Consider the following 12,916-nt stretch of genomic DNA (forward strand, 5'->3'; position numbering starts at 1 on the left):
GTTTAAAAATACCATTAATTAGTATCCATAAACAATGACCAGGTATAATATAAAAAGGCTATCAAAGAAGAACTTTTTTAAGTCAAAAATATGGCTGTAACCTTTTTTTCAACAGAAGGAACGTTGCACTGATTATTCCCTATGTCAAAAATAACCAAAACTGTAATAAGTGTTTTACTCTTTAATTTCTGAGGTTTGTTACTCAAATGTCACTTGTCAATCAGGCTTCCACTGGTTATCCTATTTGAAATTACAAGGCCCCCTCCACACCCCACCACAGACATCTATCTACAGATGTTTTATCTTTGTCCTTTCAACATCCTTTTAATTTCAATCTTTTAAAATGAGAATGTATTCACTAATTACTTTACTGAAAATATTAATATGTTAAACCCAACTGGGATATTAAATGCCACTTTAAGTAAAAAGAATAGAGAATAGGCATTTTCCTTTGATAAAATTTTAAGAAGTACAACTTCTGGTTCAAAAGTAACGAAAATTACCAAACTTAAAAAAAAAAAAAAAAACTGAAATGTTAGCCTTATCTTTTAGGCAAAAAGTTTTACAAGCTTATTGTTCATATACTATCAAAATGATCTTAAGTTATTTTTTACAAAGGTTAAATTTTGTGAGGATTATTTTCCATTTGCTAAGGCAAAAGCCAGACACAGCTTTATATTTTACTAAAACAGATAAAATTAGCTAAAAGCTACATTAAAAGAGCTAAAGTTTCTATATCACTGTTTACTGCAATCCTAAGTGTTTATATCTAAAACCACTCTTCTATGATACTTTTCTAAAGAAACATTAATTTTAAATAACTAGAAACTTCTACCTTGCATTTTTAAAAGATAACACATTCATATATTCTCAATTCTTTTATTTCCCTCCAAGAAAATCATTAATTCATCTTTAATAGGAATTTATCCATAAGAAATTAAAACCTATAAAAAGTCAAATAACCAAAGGTACTGAATTTCACACAGTAAATCTAATCAAAGTTGTATAACAGTTTATAGTTAAGTCCTACCTCAGACAGTTTCTGTACAAGTTTTAATTTGTACAAAGAAAAAGAACTTTGACCAGAACCTTAAAAAAACTGAAAAGATACTATTTAATTTATCCAGTACTAATTTAAAATATGAAAATAAAAGACTGCACATATGTTCTGTAAAGTAATATACTATTTAATACTTAGGGACATACTGTAAGAAAATATAGCAACAACAACAAAAAATTAAAAAGATCATACAAAAATCTTCTCAATGGTTAAAAATTTTCTCCTAATATGAGTCTTAATACGCTCTAGGACATTTTGTTTATGAACCTACACATACTCACTTGGTTTAATGTATTATCTGTTTTTAGTTCCTTGTGATTGGAATACTGGATATAAATCGGTTGGTTACGAAGGTGAGGTGTCACAGCAGAATAGTAATTAACCATGGTAATAGCTGCTTCCTCTGTTGCTAGTTCCAAAAATGCCTGAAAATTTAAATAGCAAAAATTATAATACTATGAATTAAATTCAAATAAACTTCCATATCTGTGTAATCTATTTGGCTCATTAAAAAATCACTATCGAGAATTGCCCTAATAGGTAGAATCAGAAATCCTTATTGAAGCTTAGAAATACAATTAAAGCTAACCTTAGTAGAAAGCTCTTAGCGTACACAGTATTTCTGCCTTCCATCTCTGATTTCCATACATTACAAATGTAACTCCTCAAAAAAAGGCTAGAGAAAATAAAATCCAAACATTTTCTAGAAACAGAATTTTACCATGCCTAACCTAGAAAACATGAGCTCTCCAAGTCATTTTTAAAGCATTTATAATCTACTAGAAAAAAAATTAAATGCCATCTTATTAGTGATATTAACTATATTTAAGAGAGCATTAAATTTCTCTAAATTCTTCTAAATGCTATTAGGAACTTTAAAACAAAATTTGATTTTTAATACACCTGGACCCTACTGCTACAGATATATCTATTCAGTATAGAATATCTGGGACTAACACTAATTTTTTCTAATGCTATCAGATAAATATTTCCCTGGGATAAGCTTAAAAGGTAAGATGATACTAACGTCCCTACTGATTTCTGATATTACAAAGAGCAAAGCCACAACAACAAAAAATATTTCATCTGTATTTCCCACAATCTCCTTGAACAATAGTTCAACTACAGTCCTAAAGTGAATTTACGAAGCAAAATTTGAAAACTATGGTGACTTACTCATTTTAATTCCCTAGCATTAATTTCTTATACACAGCTACCAGGAAAAGTCAGAGTAAAACTTCTGTCATGTTCCTTAAGAAAAGTAACCTTATGTATAATTATATAAACTATCATTTCATCAGGCCACAGCTAAATCCACTTGCTGGATAGTTTGGAGCTTAACATGGTAAAAGTCCAGAAATAAGTATACCTGATTTTTTCCTTTCAGCATAAGGATGTTGGTCACCTTACCAAAAGGTAAGCCTAAAGCAATAACTTCAGTTTCTGTCACTTCACCAGGCAATTTTCGAATATGAAGTACACGAGAAGGAGCACCATCCATTTTATCTTCTCCTTTGAATTTTTTACTATCATTACCATTGGCTGAAAGAAAGTAAAGAAACAGTTGTGTTTATCTTATGTGCGTAAAAAAAAAAAAAAAAATCACAAAACAAACTTCAACAGAGAACTTAAAAACATAGCTAACCATACCTGTGATACTAAAAATTTACAAACACGGTTTTCAGAGTAATGGAAAAAACTCTTATCCACCAATTACTACTAAATGATCTCATCAATTAAGATTATTATTGGGTAGAGACATCTCTGGATAGCATATGTAGAGTAACAACTGACAATCAAAAACATTAAAATGAAATTTCATAAAGAAATGGTCAGTGGCTATACAAAACAATTATCTTACAATTCAATCATCTGAACAGACTAAGGAATATACAAAAACAGTGAAAATTTTGACTTAGCAAAAATTAGGGACACTATATTTTACCTGAAAAATTCTAAATTGCTCAAATTGGAAAATGTACTAAAAAAATGGAATCAGATAATGCTTTAAAAATTATTATGCAGTCAATCCACAGTATGGCTTATATTCCTCTACCTAAATATTTTATCACTATCAACATCTACCTATTATATTATCACTCATGGACTTGATTATCTTTTCTGTTACTCTGCGCTTTAGAGTGATATATTCTGAACAACAAATTAATTGCCTACCTTTATCCAAAACTATACCAAAACACAAAAAACAAAAACAAAACTTATGAAAGATGCAATAAACAGAATATCATCTAAGACTCAAGGATAGTTCTAAGAATCTATTAAAATGAAAAACTCTTACACACAGAGAAATATACATGTATACTCCATTTTTGTATACAAATTTTGGTACTTCACAGTATATACCCCCAAACACTCAATACAATAAAACTAAGACCATCTTGATCTTCTAAAAGTGTCCTTAAAATTTATTCAAACATCAACTCTTTAAGCAGTTACTTTCTTGAGTATCAAGAAAATGTCTGGCCTTTTAGATTCTGGAGTACATCAATGACAGCAAGCAATAAGAGCCCTGATGTTCTCTCGTTGTCTACTGAGACAGATGGCCTACCTAGTACATGAACAAGATAACTTCTAGAAGTAGTAGTGCTATGGAGAAAGTAAAGCACAGTAATGAGATTAAAAGTAACATAACAGAGGACTGGAAGAGGGTGATATTATAGTGATTTTACTGGATGATCAGAGATATGTGATCTCATCTGATAAATCATACAACTTGAAGTGTCAATTAAGTCACAGTTTAAGAGTTGCATTCAAGTTTATACAGACAACGCATTTAAAAATTGCGTAGGTTGACTTTCAACATAAAACTAGTAAGTTCTACTTCAGTCAGTTCAGTTCAGTCGCTCAGTCGTGTCCGACTCTTTGCGACCCCATGAATCGCAGCACGCCAGGCCTCCCTGTCCATCAACAACTCCTGGAGTTCACTCAAATTCATGTCCATTGAGTCAGTGATGCCATCCAGCCATCTCATCCTCTGTCGTTCCCTTCTCCTCCTGCCCCCAATCCCTCCCAGCATCAGGGTCTTTTCCAATGAGTCAACTCTTCACACGAGGTGGCCAAAGTACTGGAGTTTCAGCTTTAGCATCATTCCTTCCAAAGAACACCCAGGACTGATCTCCTTTAGAATGGACTGGTTGGATCTCCTTGCAGTCCAAGGGACTCTCAAGAGTCTTCTCCAACACCACAGTTCAAAAGCATCAATTCTTCAGCATTCAGCTTTCTTCACAGTCCAACTCTAACATACATACGTGACTACTGGAAAAACCATAGCCTTGACTAGACAAGTCATTTTGTTGGCAAAGTAATGTCTCTGCTTTTGAATATGCTATCTAGGTTAGTCATAACCCTTCTTCCAAGGAGTAAGCGTCTTTTAATTTCATGGCTGCAATCACCATCTGCAGTGTTTTTGGAGCCCAAGAAAATAAAGTCTGACACTATTTCCACTGTTTCCCCATCTATTTCCCATGAAGTGATGGGACCAGATGCCATGATCTTCGTTTTCTTAATGTTGAGAACTTTTTCACTCTCCTCTCTCACTTTCATCAAGAGGCTTTTTATAGTTCCTCTTCACTTTCTGCCATAGGGGTGGTGTCATCTGCATATCTGAGGTTATTGATATTTCTCCCGGCAATCTTGATTCCAGCTTGTGCTTCCTACAGCCCAGTGTTTCTCATGATGTACTCTGCATATAAGTTATATAAGCAGGGTGACAATATACAGCCTTGATGTATTCCTTTTCCTATTTGGAATCAGTCTGTTGTTCCATGTCCAGTTCTAACTGTTGCTTCCTGACCTTCATATAGGTTTCTCAAGAGGCAGGTCAGATGGTCTGGTATTCCCATCTCTTTCAGAATTTTCCAGTTTATTGTGATCCACACAGTCAAAGGCCTTGGCATAGTCAATAAAATTCACTCAAACTCATGTCCATTGACTTGGTGATGCCATCCAACCATCTCATCCTCTGTCATCCCCTTCTCGTCCTGCCTTCACTCTTTGCCAGCATCAGGGTCTTTTCCAATGAGTCAGTTCTTCCCATCATGTGGCCAAAGTATTAGAGTTTCAGCCTTAACATCAGTCCTTCCAATGAATATTCAGGACTGATTTCCTTCAGGATGGACTGGTTGGATCTCCTTGCAGTCCAAGGGACTCTTAAAGAGTCTTCTCCAACGCCACAGTTCAAAAGATTCAATTCTTCTGTGCTCAGCTTTCTTTATGGTCCAACTCTCACATCCATACGTGACTAATGGAAAAACCAAATCTTTGACTAGACAGACCTTTGCTGGCAAAGTAATGTCTCTGCTTTTTAATATGTTGTCTAGGTTGGTCATAACTTGTCTTCCAAGGGGCCATCATCTTTTAATTTCATGGCTGCAGTCACCATCTGCAGTGATTTTGGAGCTCAGAAAAATAAAGTCAGCCACTGTTTGCCCATCTATTTCCCATGAAGTGATGGGACTGGATGACATGATCTTAGTTTTCTGAATGTTGAGATTTAACTTTTTCACTCTCCTCTTTCACTTTCATCAAGAGGCTCTTTAGTTCTTTTTCGCTTTCTGCCATAAGCGTGGTGTCATCTGCATATCTGAGGTTATTGATATTTCTCCCAGCAATCTTTATTCCAGCTTGTGCTTCATCCAGTCCAGCATTTCTCATGATGTACTCTGCATATAAATTAAATAAGCAGGATGACAATATACAGCCTTGACGTACTCCTTTTCCTATTTGGAACCAGTCTGTTGTTCCATGTCCAGTTCTAACTGTTGCTTCTTGACCTGCATACAGATTTCTCAAGAGGCAGGTCAGGTGGTCTGGTATTCCCAACTCTCTCAGAATTTTCCACAGTTTATTTTCTAGTGGCTTATATTGTAGTTTTAACACAAAAAAGTCTCACCAAGATTCTGGGTTATTTGTTAAATCCATATGGGTCAAAGAGCCATGGGCCCTCTCATCTTACCAAATCTCTTTTCTTACAGCACCCCAATACTCATTTCCAGTTTCTTTAATTCCTAATTCATTTGATACCTGTTTGGACCCCTCTGCTACTTCCCAGGTGGTGCAGTGGTAAAGAATTTGCCTGCCAATACAGGAGGTGCAAGAGACCGGGTTTGATCCCAGGGTCAGGATGATCCCCTCGAGTAGGAAATGGCAACGCATTCCAGTATTCTTGCCTGGAAAATTCAGTGGATAGAGGAGCTTGGCGGGCTACAGCCCATGGGGTCACAAAAGTTGGACCTGACTGAGTGCACACAACAAGCAGGCATACACACACACACTGACCCCTCTGCTAACTCATTTACGTCTCAAAATGGTTACAGTGACACCCGCCCACACACACCCCCCCACATACCTCCACCTGCTAACTCATTTACCTCTCAAAATGGTTAGAGTGCCCCAAGTTGTTCTGGTCTCCATGTCCTTCCTATCCTTATTTGCTCATATAAACACTCCAGAAAAAGGTTTTTTATATGCCCATTATTTTAATCTCACTCATTGACCAATATTCTAATTGTATACTTCCAACTGTGTATACCAACTTGAAGTGCAAAATCTCAAAAACTACTTCCATCTATTCAGTGAAAATTATTTAACAAAACTTAAGTATACTCTCCTTATTTTCGTTTTCCAAGTCTTTCAGATACAAGCACTTATAAAAAAGCACTAGTAACTTCATTTATCAAATATGGTAACTGAAAGGCAATGCAGTTTTAATCCTAAAAATGTTTGAAATTTATTTTCCCAAATAGTTTTATTTTTTAAATTAATTTAATTTTTATTGAAGGATAATTGCTTTACAGAATCTTGCTGTTTCCTGTCAAATCTCAACATGAATCAGCTATAGGTGTATACATATATATCCCCTCCCTTTGTAACCTCCTTCCATCTCCCTCTGCATCCCACCCTTCAAGGTTGGTGCAGAGCCCATTTGAGTTTCCTAAGCCATACAGCAAATTCCCATTGGCTATCTATTTTACAATTGGTAGTGTAAGTTTCCATGTTAACTCTTTCCATACATCTCACCCTCCACTCCCCTCTCCCCATGTCTGTAGGTTTATTCTCTATGTCTACTTCTCCACTTTTGCCCTGTACATAAATTCTTCACTATCACTTTTCTAGATTCTGTATATATGCGTTAAAATAAGATATTTCTCTCTCTCTGACTTACTTTGTGCTGTATAATAGTTTCTAGGTTCATCCCACCTCATTAGAACTGACTCAAATGTGTTCCTTTTCATGGCCGAGTAATATTCCATCGTATACACGTACCATAACTTCTTTATCCATCCCTCTGTTGATGAACATCTAGGTTGCTTCCATGTTCTAGCTATTGTAAATAGTGCTGCAATCAACAATGGGATACATGTGTCTCTTTCAATTTTGGTTTCCTCATGATATATGCCTAGGAGTGGGATTGCTGGGTCATATGGTGCTTTTATTCCTAGTGTTCTAAGGAATCTCCATACCATATTCCATAGTGGCTGTATCAATTTACATTCCCACAAACAGTGCAGGAGCATTCCCTTTTCTCCACACCCTCTCCAGCATTTATTTTTTTGTAGATTTTTTGATTATGGCCATTCTTACTGGTGTGAGGTGATATCTCACTGTAGTTTTGATCTGCATTTCTCTAATAATGAGCGATGTTGAGCATCTTTTCAAGTGTTTGTTAGCTATCTGTATGTCTTCTTTGGAGAAATGTCTGTTTAGGTCTTTTTCCCACTTTCATTGAGTTGTTTGTTTCTCTGGTATTGAGTTGTATGACTAAAAGTTTTAGTTAGACTTCAAGGCAAAGCATAGTGTTACACAAGCTGCTAGCTTTAAAAAAAAAAACAAAGAATCTGAGCTAAGGAAAATGAATGATCATACTTATCTTTCTTATCTTTCCATCCCTACATGGGAAAATAAATTTCAAAGAACAGTTAACCAGAAATGTAGGTATATACTGATAGAGAATACTTTTTAGCTGTTAGTTAATTCCAACAGATGTCAAACAAAAAAAAATCTTACTAGGTTTACTGTAAAACCTGCCTGTAACTCTATTTCTGAGTAGCTGCACAGCCTAGCTGCCAAATGTAACTTATGCATGACTTGGAAAATAATAGAAGGCTAGGGGCTTCCCCAAGAAAAAGAAATGCAAAACGGCAAAATGTTTATCTGAGGAGGCCTTACAAATAGCTGAGAAAAGAAGAGAAGTGAAAGGCAAAAGAGAAAAGGGAAGATTTACCTATGTAAATGCAAAGTACCAAAGAATAGCAAGGAGAAATAAGAAAGCCTTTTTAAGTGAACAATGCAAAGAAATAGAGGAAAACAGGAGAAAGACTAGAGATCTCTGCAAGAAAATTAGAGATACCAAGGGAACATTTCATGGAAAGACGGGCACAATAAAGGACCTAACAAAGGCAGAAGACATTAAGAGGAGATGGCAAGAATACACAGAAGAACTATACAAAAAAGATTTTCATGACCCAGATAACCACGATGGTGGGATCACTCACCTAGAGCCAGACATCCTGGAGTGCGAAGTCAAATGGGCCTTAGGAAGCATTACTACGAACAAAGCTAGTGGAGGTGATGGAATTCCAGCTGAGCTATTTCACATCCTAAAAGATGATGCTGTTCAAGTGCTGCACTCAATGTGCCAACAAATTTAGAAAACTCAGCAGTGGCCACAAGACTAGAAAAGGTCAGTTTTCATTTCAATCCCAAAGAAAGGTAATGCCAAACAATGTTCAAACTACTGCACAATTGCACTCATTTCACATGCAAGCTAAGTAATGCTCAAAATTCTCCGAGCTAGGCTTCAACAGTACGTTGAATGTTCAAGTTGGATTTAGAAAACACAAGAGGAACCAGGGATCAAACCGCCAACATTCTTTGGATCACAGAAAAAGCAAGAGAATTCTAGAAGAACATCTGCTTCACTGACTACACTAAAGGCTTTGGCTATGTGGATCACAACAAACTGTGGAAAATTCTTAAAGAGAATGGAATACCAGACTACCTTACCTGCCTCTGCAAACCCTGTATGCAGGTCAAGAAGCAACAGTTAGAACCAGACATGGAACAACGGAATGGTTCAAAATTGAGCCAAGGAGTATGTCAATGCTGTATACTGTCACCCTGTTTATTTAACTTATATGCAGAATACATCATGAGAAATGCTGGAATGGATGGAGCACAAGCTGGAATCAAGACTGCAGGAAGAAATACCAATAACCTCAGATATGCAGATGACACCAACCATATGGTAGAAAATGAGGAGGAACAAAAGAGCCTCTTGATGGAGAGTGAAAAAGCTGGCTTAAAACTCAACATTCAAAATCAAAGATCATGGCATCCGGTCCTATCACTTCATGGCAAATAAATGGGGAAACAATGAAAACAGTGACAGACTTTATCTTTTTGGGCTCCAACATCAATGCAGATGGTGCCTGGAGCAATGAAATTAAAAGATGCTTGCTCCTTCGAAGAAAAGCAATGACAAGCTTAGTGTATTAAAAAGTAGAGACGTTACTTTGCTGACAAAGGTTGGTATCGTTAAGGCTGTGCATGTTTTTCCAAGAGTCATGTACGGATATGAGAGTTGGACCATAAAGAAGGCTGAGCACCAAAGAATTCATGCTTTTGAATTGTGATGTTGGAAAAGGCTCCTGAGAGTCCCTTGGACTGCAAGGAGATAAAACCAGTCAATGCTAAAGGAAATCAATTCTGAATATTCACTGGAAGGACTGATTTGGAAGCTCCAGTACTGTGGCTTCAGAATCAGTCCTTCCAATGAATATTCCTGATGCAAGGAGCCAACTTATTAGAAAAGACCCTAATGCTGGGAAAAGAGGAGAAAGGGATGACAGAGGATGAGATGCTTGGATGATATCACCAACTCAACGGGCATGAGTTTGAGCAAACTCTGCAAGTCGGTGAAGGACAGGGAAACCTGGCGTGCTGCAAAGAGTTGGACGTGACTGAGTGACTGGCCAACAAAGGGGATTCCCAGGTGGCTCAGTTGTAAAGAATCCACCTGCCAATACAAGAGAAAATGTGGGTTCAACCCTGGGTCGGGAAGATACCCTGGAGGAGCAAATAGCAACCCACTCCAGTATTCTTGCCTGTAGAATTCCAAGGACAGAAGAGCCTGGCAAGGCTACATTCCATAGGGTCACAAATAGTCAGACATAACTGACGACTGACCGACTAAGCATGCAGACTATATTAGAGGAAGGCTCTCATCACCTCTATGCAGGAGGACATGTTGTTAGGACCCTTATAGAGATTCAAACTGAAACAACGTGCTGGAATATTTTCAAAACGTTACAATAAAATAAAATGACATCATATCAAAAATGTCTGTATATAAAAGTTAAAACAGACATACCTCAAACAGTTCTGAGTAACATGTAACAGAATCTGTAAAATGATTCACATAATGAAATAAAAAGTCATACTTTCAGCAATAATAAATCCTGATGCTACAGATTAACAGCAGCACTGGCAGAAATATACCTAACTTAAAGAGGTATCTCATTTCTGTACCTATATAAAATGGACTCAAGAAAGACCCTATCTTACCACTGTCAAGCCTCCTCCCCACTTTCAAATAATTACACATTCCTTCCAATAAAATCCAATTCCAATCCATTAGAGCTGTGTCTTTGAAATGTTTAACTTCTAAAGAAACTAGTTTAATACAAAATAGTTTTGAGTAAGATTATTTCCCCAAGACTAAGTTTCTAATAACATTAACTTCCCCCACTTACAAAATTCTTTTTTTCTTTGACAGAAATACAGCTGTAGAGGAAGACAGTCTAGACAGGGAAAGGCTGCTGAGACATGCTATTGGAAATAAGAATTCTATATAGTAAAGTCAATTACAACAGACATGGAAAAAGCTGGAACATAAAAATGAAATACTATTTTGCATCTGACAATCATAAAAATGTCCTAGTAATATATGTCTGTAAAGTCTGTTTTTGAGACATTTGGATGACAACTGTATATTTTTCTAGCTAAGTACAGCTACTGGTTTTCAAAGGTCTTAATGATTCAAATTGGCATCTGTCTGCATATACACAGACCCTACCCTCATCTATGTTAGAAAAAACACAGAAATTTTAAAACTCAATGTTTCCTCTGTTCAGAAAAGGTAAAATAAACTGCATGCATATAAATTTCTTATGTTAAAAACAGGCTTTAAGAAACTTTATTCCATCATGACAAAAAGACTTGATTCATTCTTTAGTCATAAAGTATTGTTATTCTAAACATACTTTAAAAAAAGGAAGACAATTAACAGATTGTTCTTTCTTTTCAACAAAATCAAATCACTTTCTCGACTTTGTTCCTTTTGTTAATGGAACTACTGTACTATCCATTACCCAGTGATTCCAGGCTAAAACTCTTAATACTTCTATCAAAGTCTACTTCCCAACTCAGAAATTCTTCTAATTTCTTGATACATCATTTTCTCCATATTCTACTTCTCAGACTCTAAAATTAAGGACCCTGATATCTCCAATTTGCCTCTGCCTTCTAAAAAAAAAAAAAAACACCAAACAGAACAAAAATCCTTTCTAAAGTGTAAATCTTTTCTAAAAAAGTTCAGTCTCCTTAGTATAACACATGCAACTTTTTGTTAAATTTCTTGATATTTTTTCTTTCTAAAGTTTCCATAAATGGATTTTTAAAAAGTTCATTGTCCAAAAATTTGCTAAGACTATCAGAAAAAACTATCTTTGTATGTTGAACTGTATCCTGTATCTGTTCTAAAAAATCACCTGGATTCCTTTGAGTTTTCTATTTTAAAAATCATGTTGACTGTGAATAAGACAGTTTTACTTCTTCCTTTCTAAACTTTATGCTTTTTATTTATTTTACTTGCCTTAAAGAAAGTAAAAGCTAGAAATATTCAGGGAAGACACATCCTTACTTCATTCCTAATTTTAAGAAGAAAATATTCAGTGTTCCATTATCACGAATGAAATTTGTTGTAGGCTCTTAGTAGATCCCTCTGTGTATCCTGCAGAAGGTCCCTTTTCTTGTTAGCTTTCTGAGAACTTTTTATCATGAGTAGATGCTGTATTTTTTGTCAAATGCTTTTTCTGCTTCTATTAACTGGATGATTTTTTCCCCTCTGTTATTCTATTACTGTGATTATGTAGAGTTCATTTGCCACCGATAAACCCTACAACAAGGGGTAAATCTCAATTAGTCATCATGAATTATCTTTTACATACTAATGAATGTGTTTGCTAATATCTTGTGAAGAATGTCCACATTTTTGTAAATGAAAAGTATTAGTGTGAAATCTGTATTTCTTATATTATCTTTGTTAGATTTTTATTTCAGTAGCTTCATAAAGTGAATTAAAGAGCATTCTTCTCTTTGTCTAAAAAGTTAAAAGATGGCTATTATTTCTTTCTTTGACATTTCATACAATTCAACAGTGAAACCACCTATACCCGAGTGAAACCACCTTCAAGAGAAAACCACTGACCAGTGAAATCACCTATGCCTGAGTAATCTTTGTGGAAAAATAACTTAGGGCTTTCCTGGTGGCTCAGACAGTAAAGAATCTGCCTTCAATGCAGGAAACCCAGGTTTGATCCCTGGGCTGGGAAGATCCCACGGAGAAGGGAACAGCTACCCACTCCAGTATTCTTGCCTGTAGAATTCCAAGGACAGCGGGGCCTGGCAGGCTATAGTCCACAGGGTCACAAAGCAAAGACTCAGAGACAACTGAGAGACTAACACTTTAATTAAAAATTCAATTTTGATAATAGATATAAAGATAACCTATATCTATAATAACATATAAGAGGTAATCTACTATTATCAGTTTTT

The 12,916-nt window shown here is 35.7% G+C and overlaps 1 protein-coding gene across 4 annotated transcripts in view; it reads right to left on the reverse strand.

Annotated features, from left to right (window-relative positions):
* PTBP2 (polypyrimidine tract binding protein 2) overlaps nucleotides 1-12,916 on the reverse strand; it is an 85,745-nt gene that overhangs the window by 39,686 nt on the left and 33,143 nt on the right. For all 4 annotated transcript variants that reach the window (XM_070367629.1, XM_070367628.1, XM_070367627.1 and 1 more), the window contains exons 4-5: nucleotides 2,430-2,602; nucleotides 1,342-1,485 (exon numbers count right to left, since the gene is read on the reverse strand). In XM_070367629.1, coding sequence (XP_070223730.1) covers nucleotides 1,342-1,485; nucleotides 2,430-2,602 — 317 coding nt within the window. The remainder of the gene's footprint in view (nucleotides 1-1,341; nucleotides 1,486-2,429; nucleotides 2,603-12,916) is intronic.

This window comes from Bos mutus, chromosome 3, assembly GCF_027580195.1.
Source record: "Bos mutus isolate GX-2022 chromosome 3, NWIPB_WYAK_1.1, whole genome shotgun sequence".
NCBI lineage: Eukaryota > Metazoa > Chordata > Mammalia > Artiodactyla > Bovidae > Bos > Bos mutus.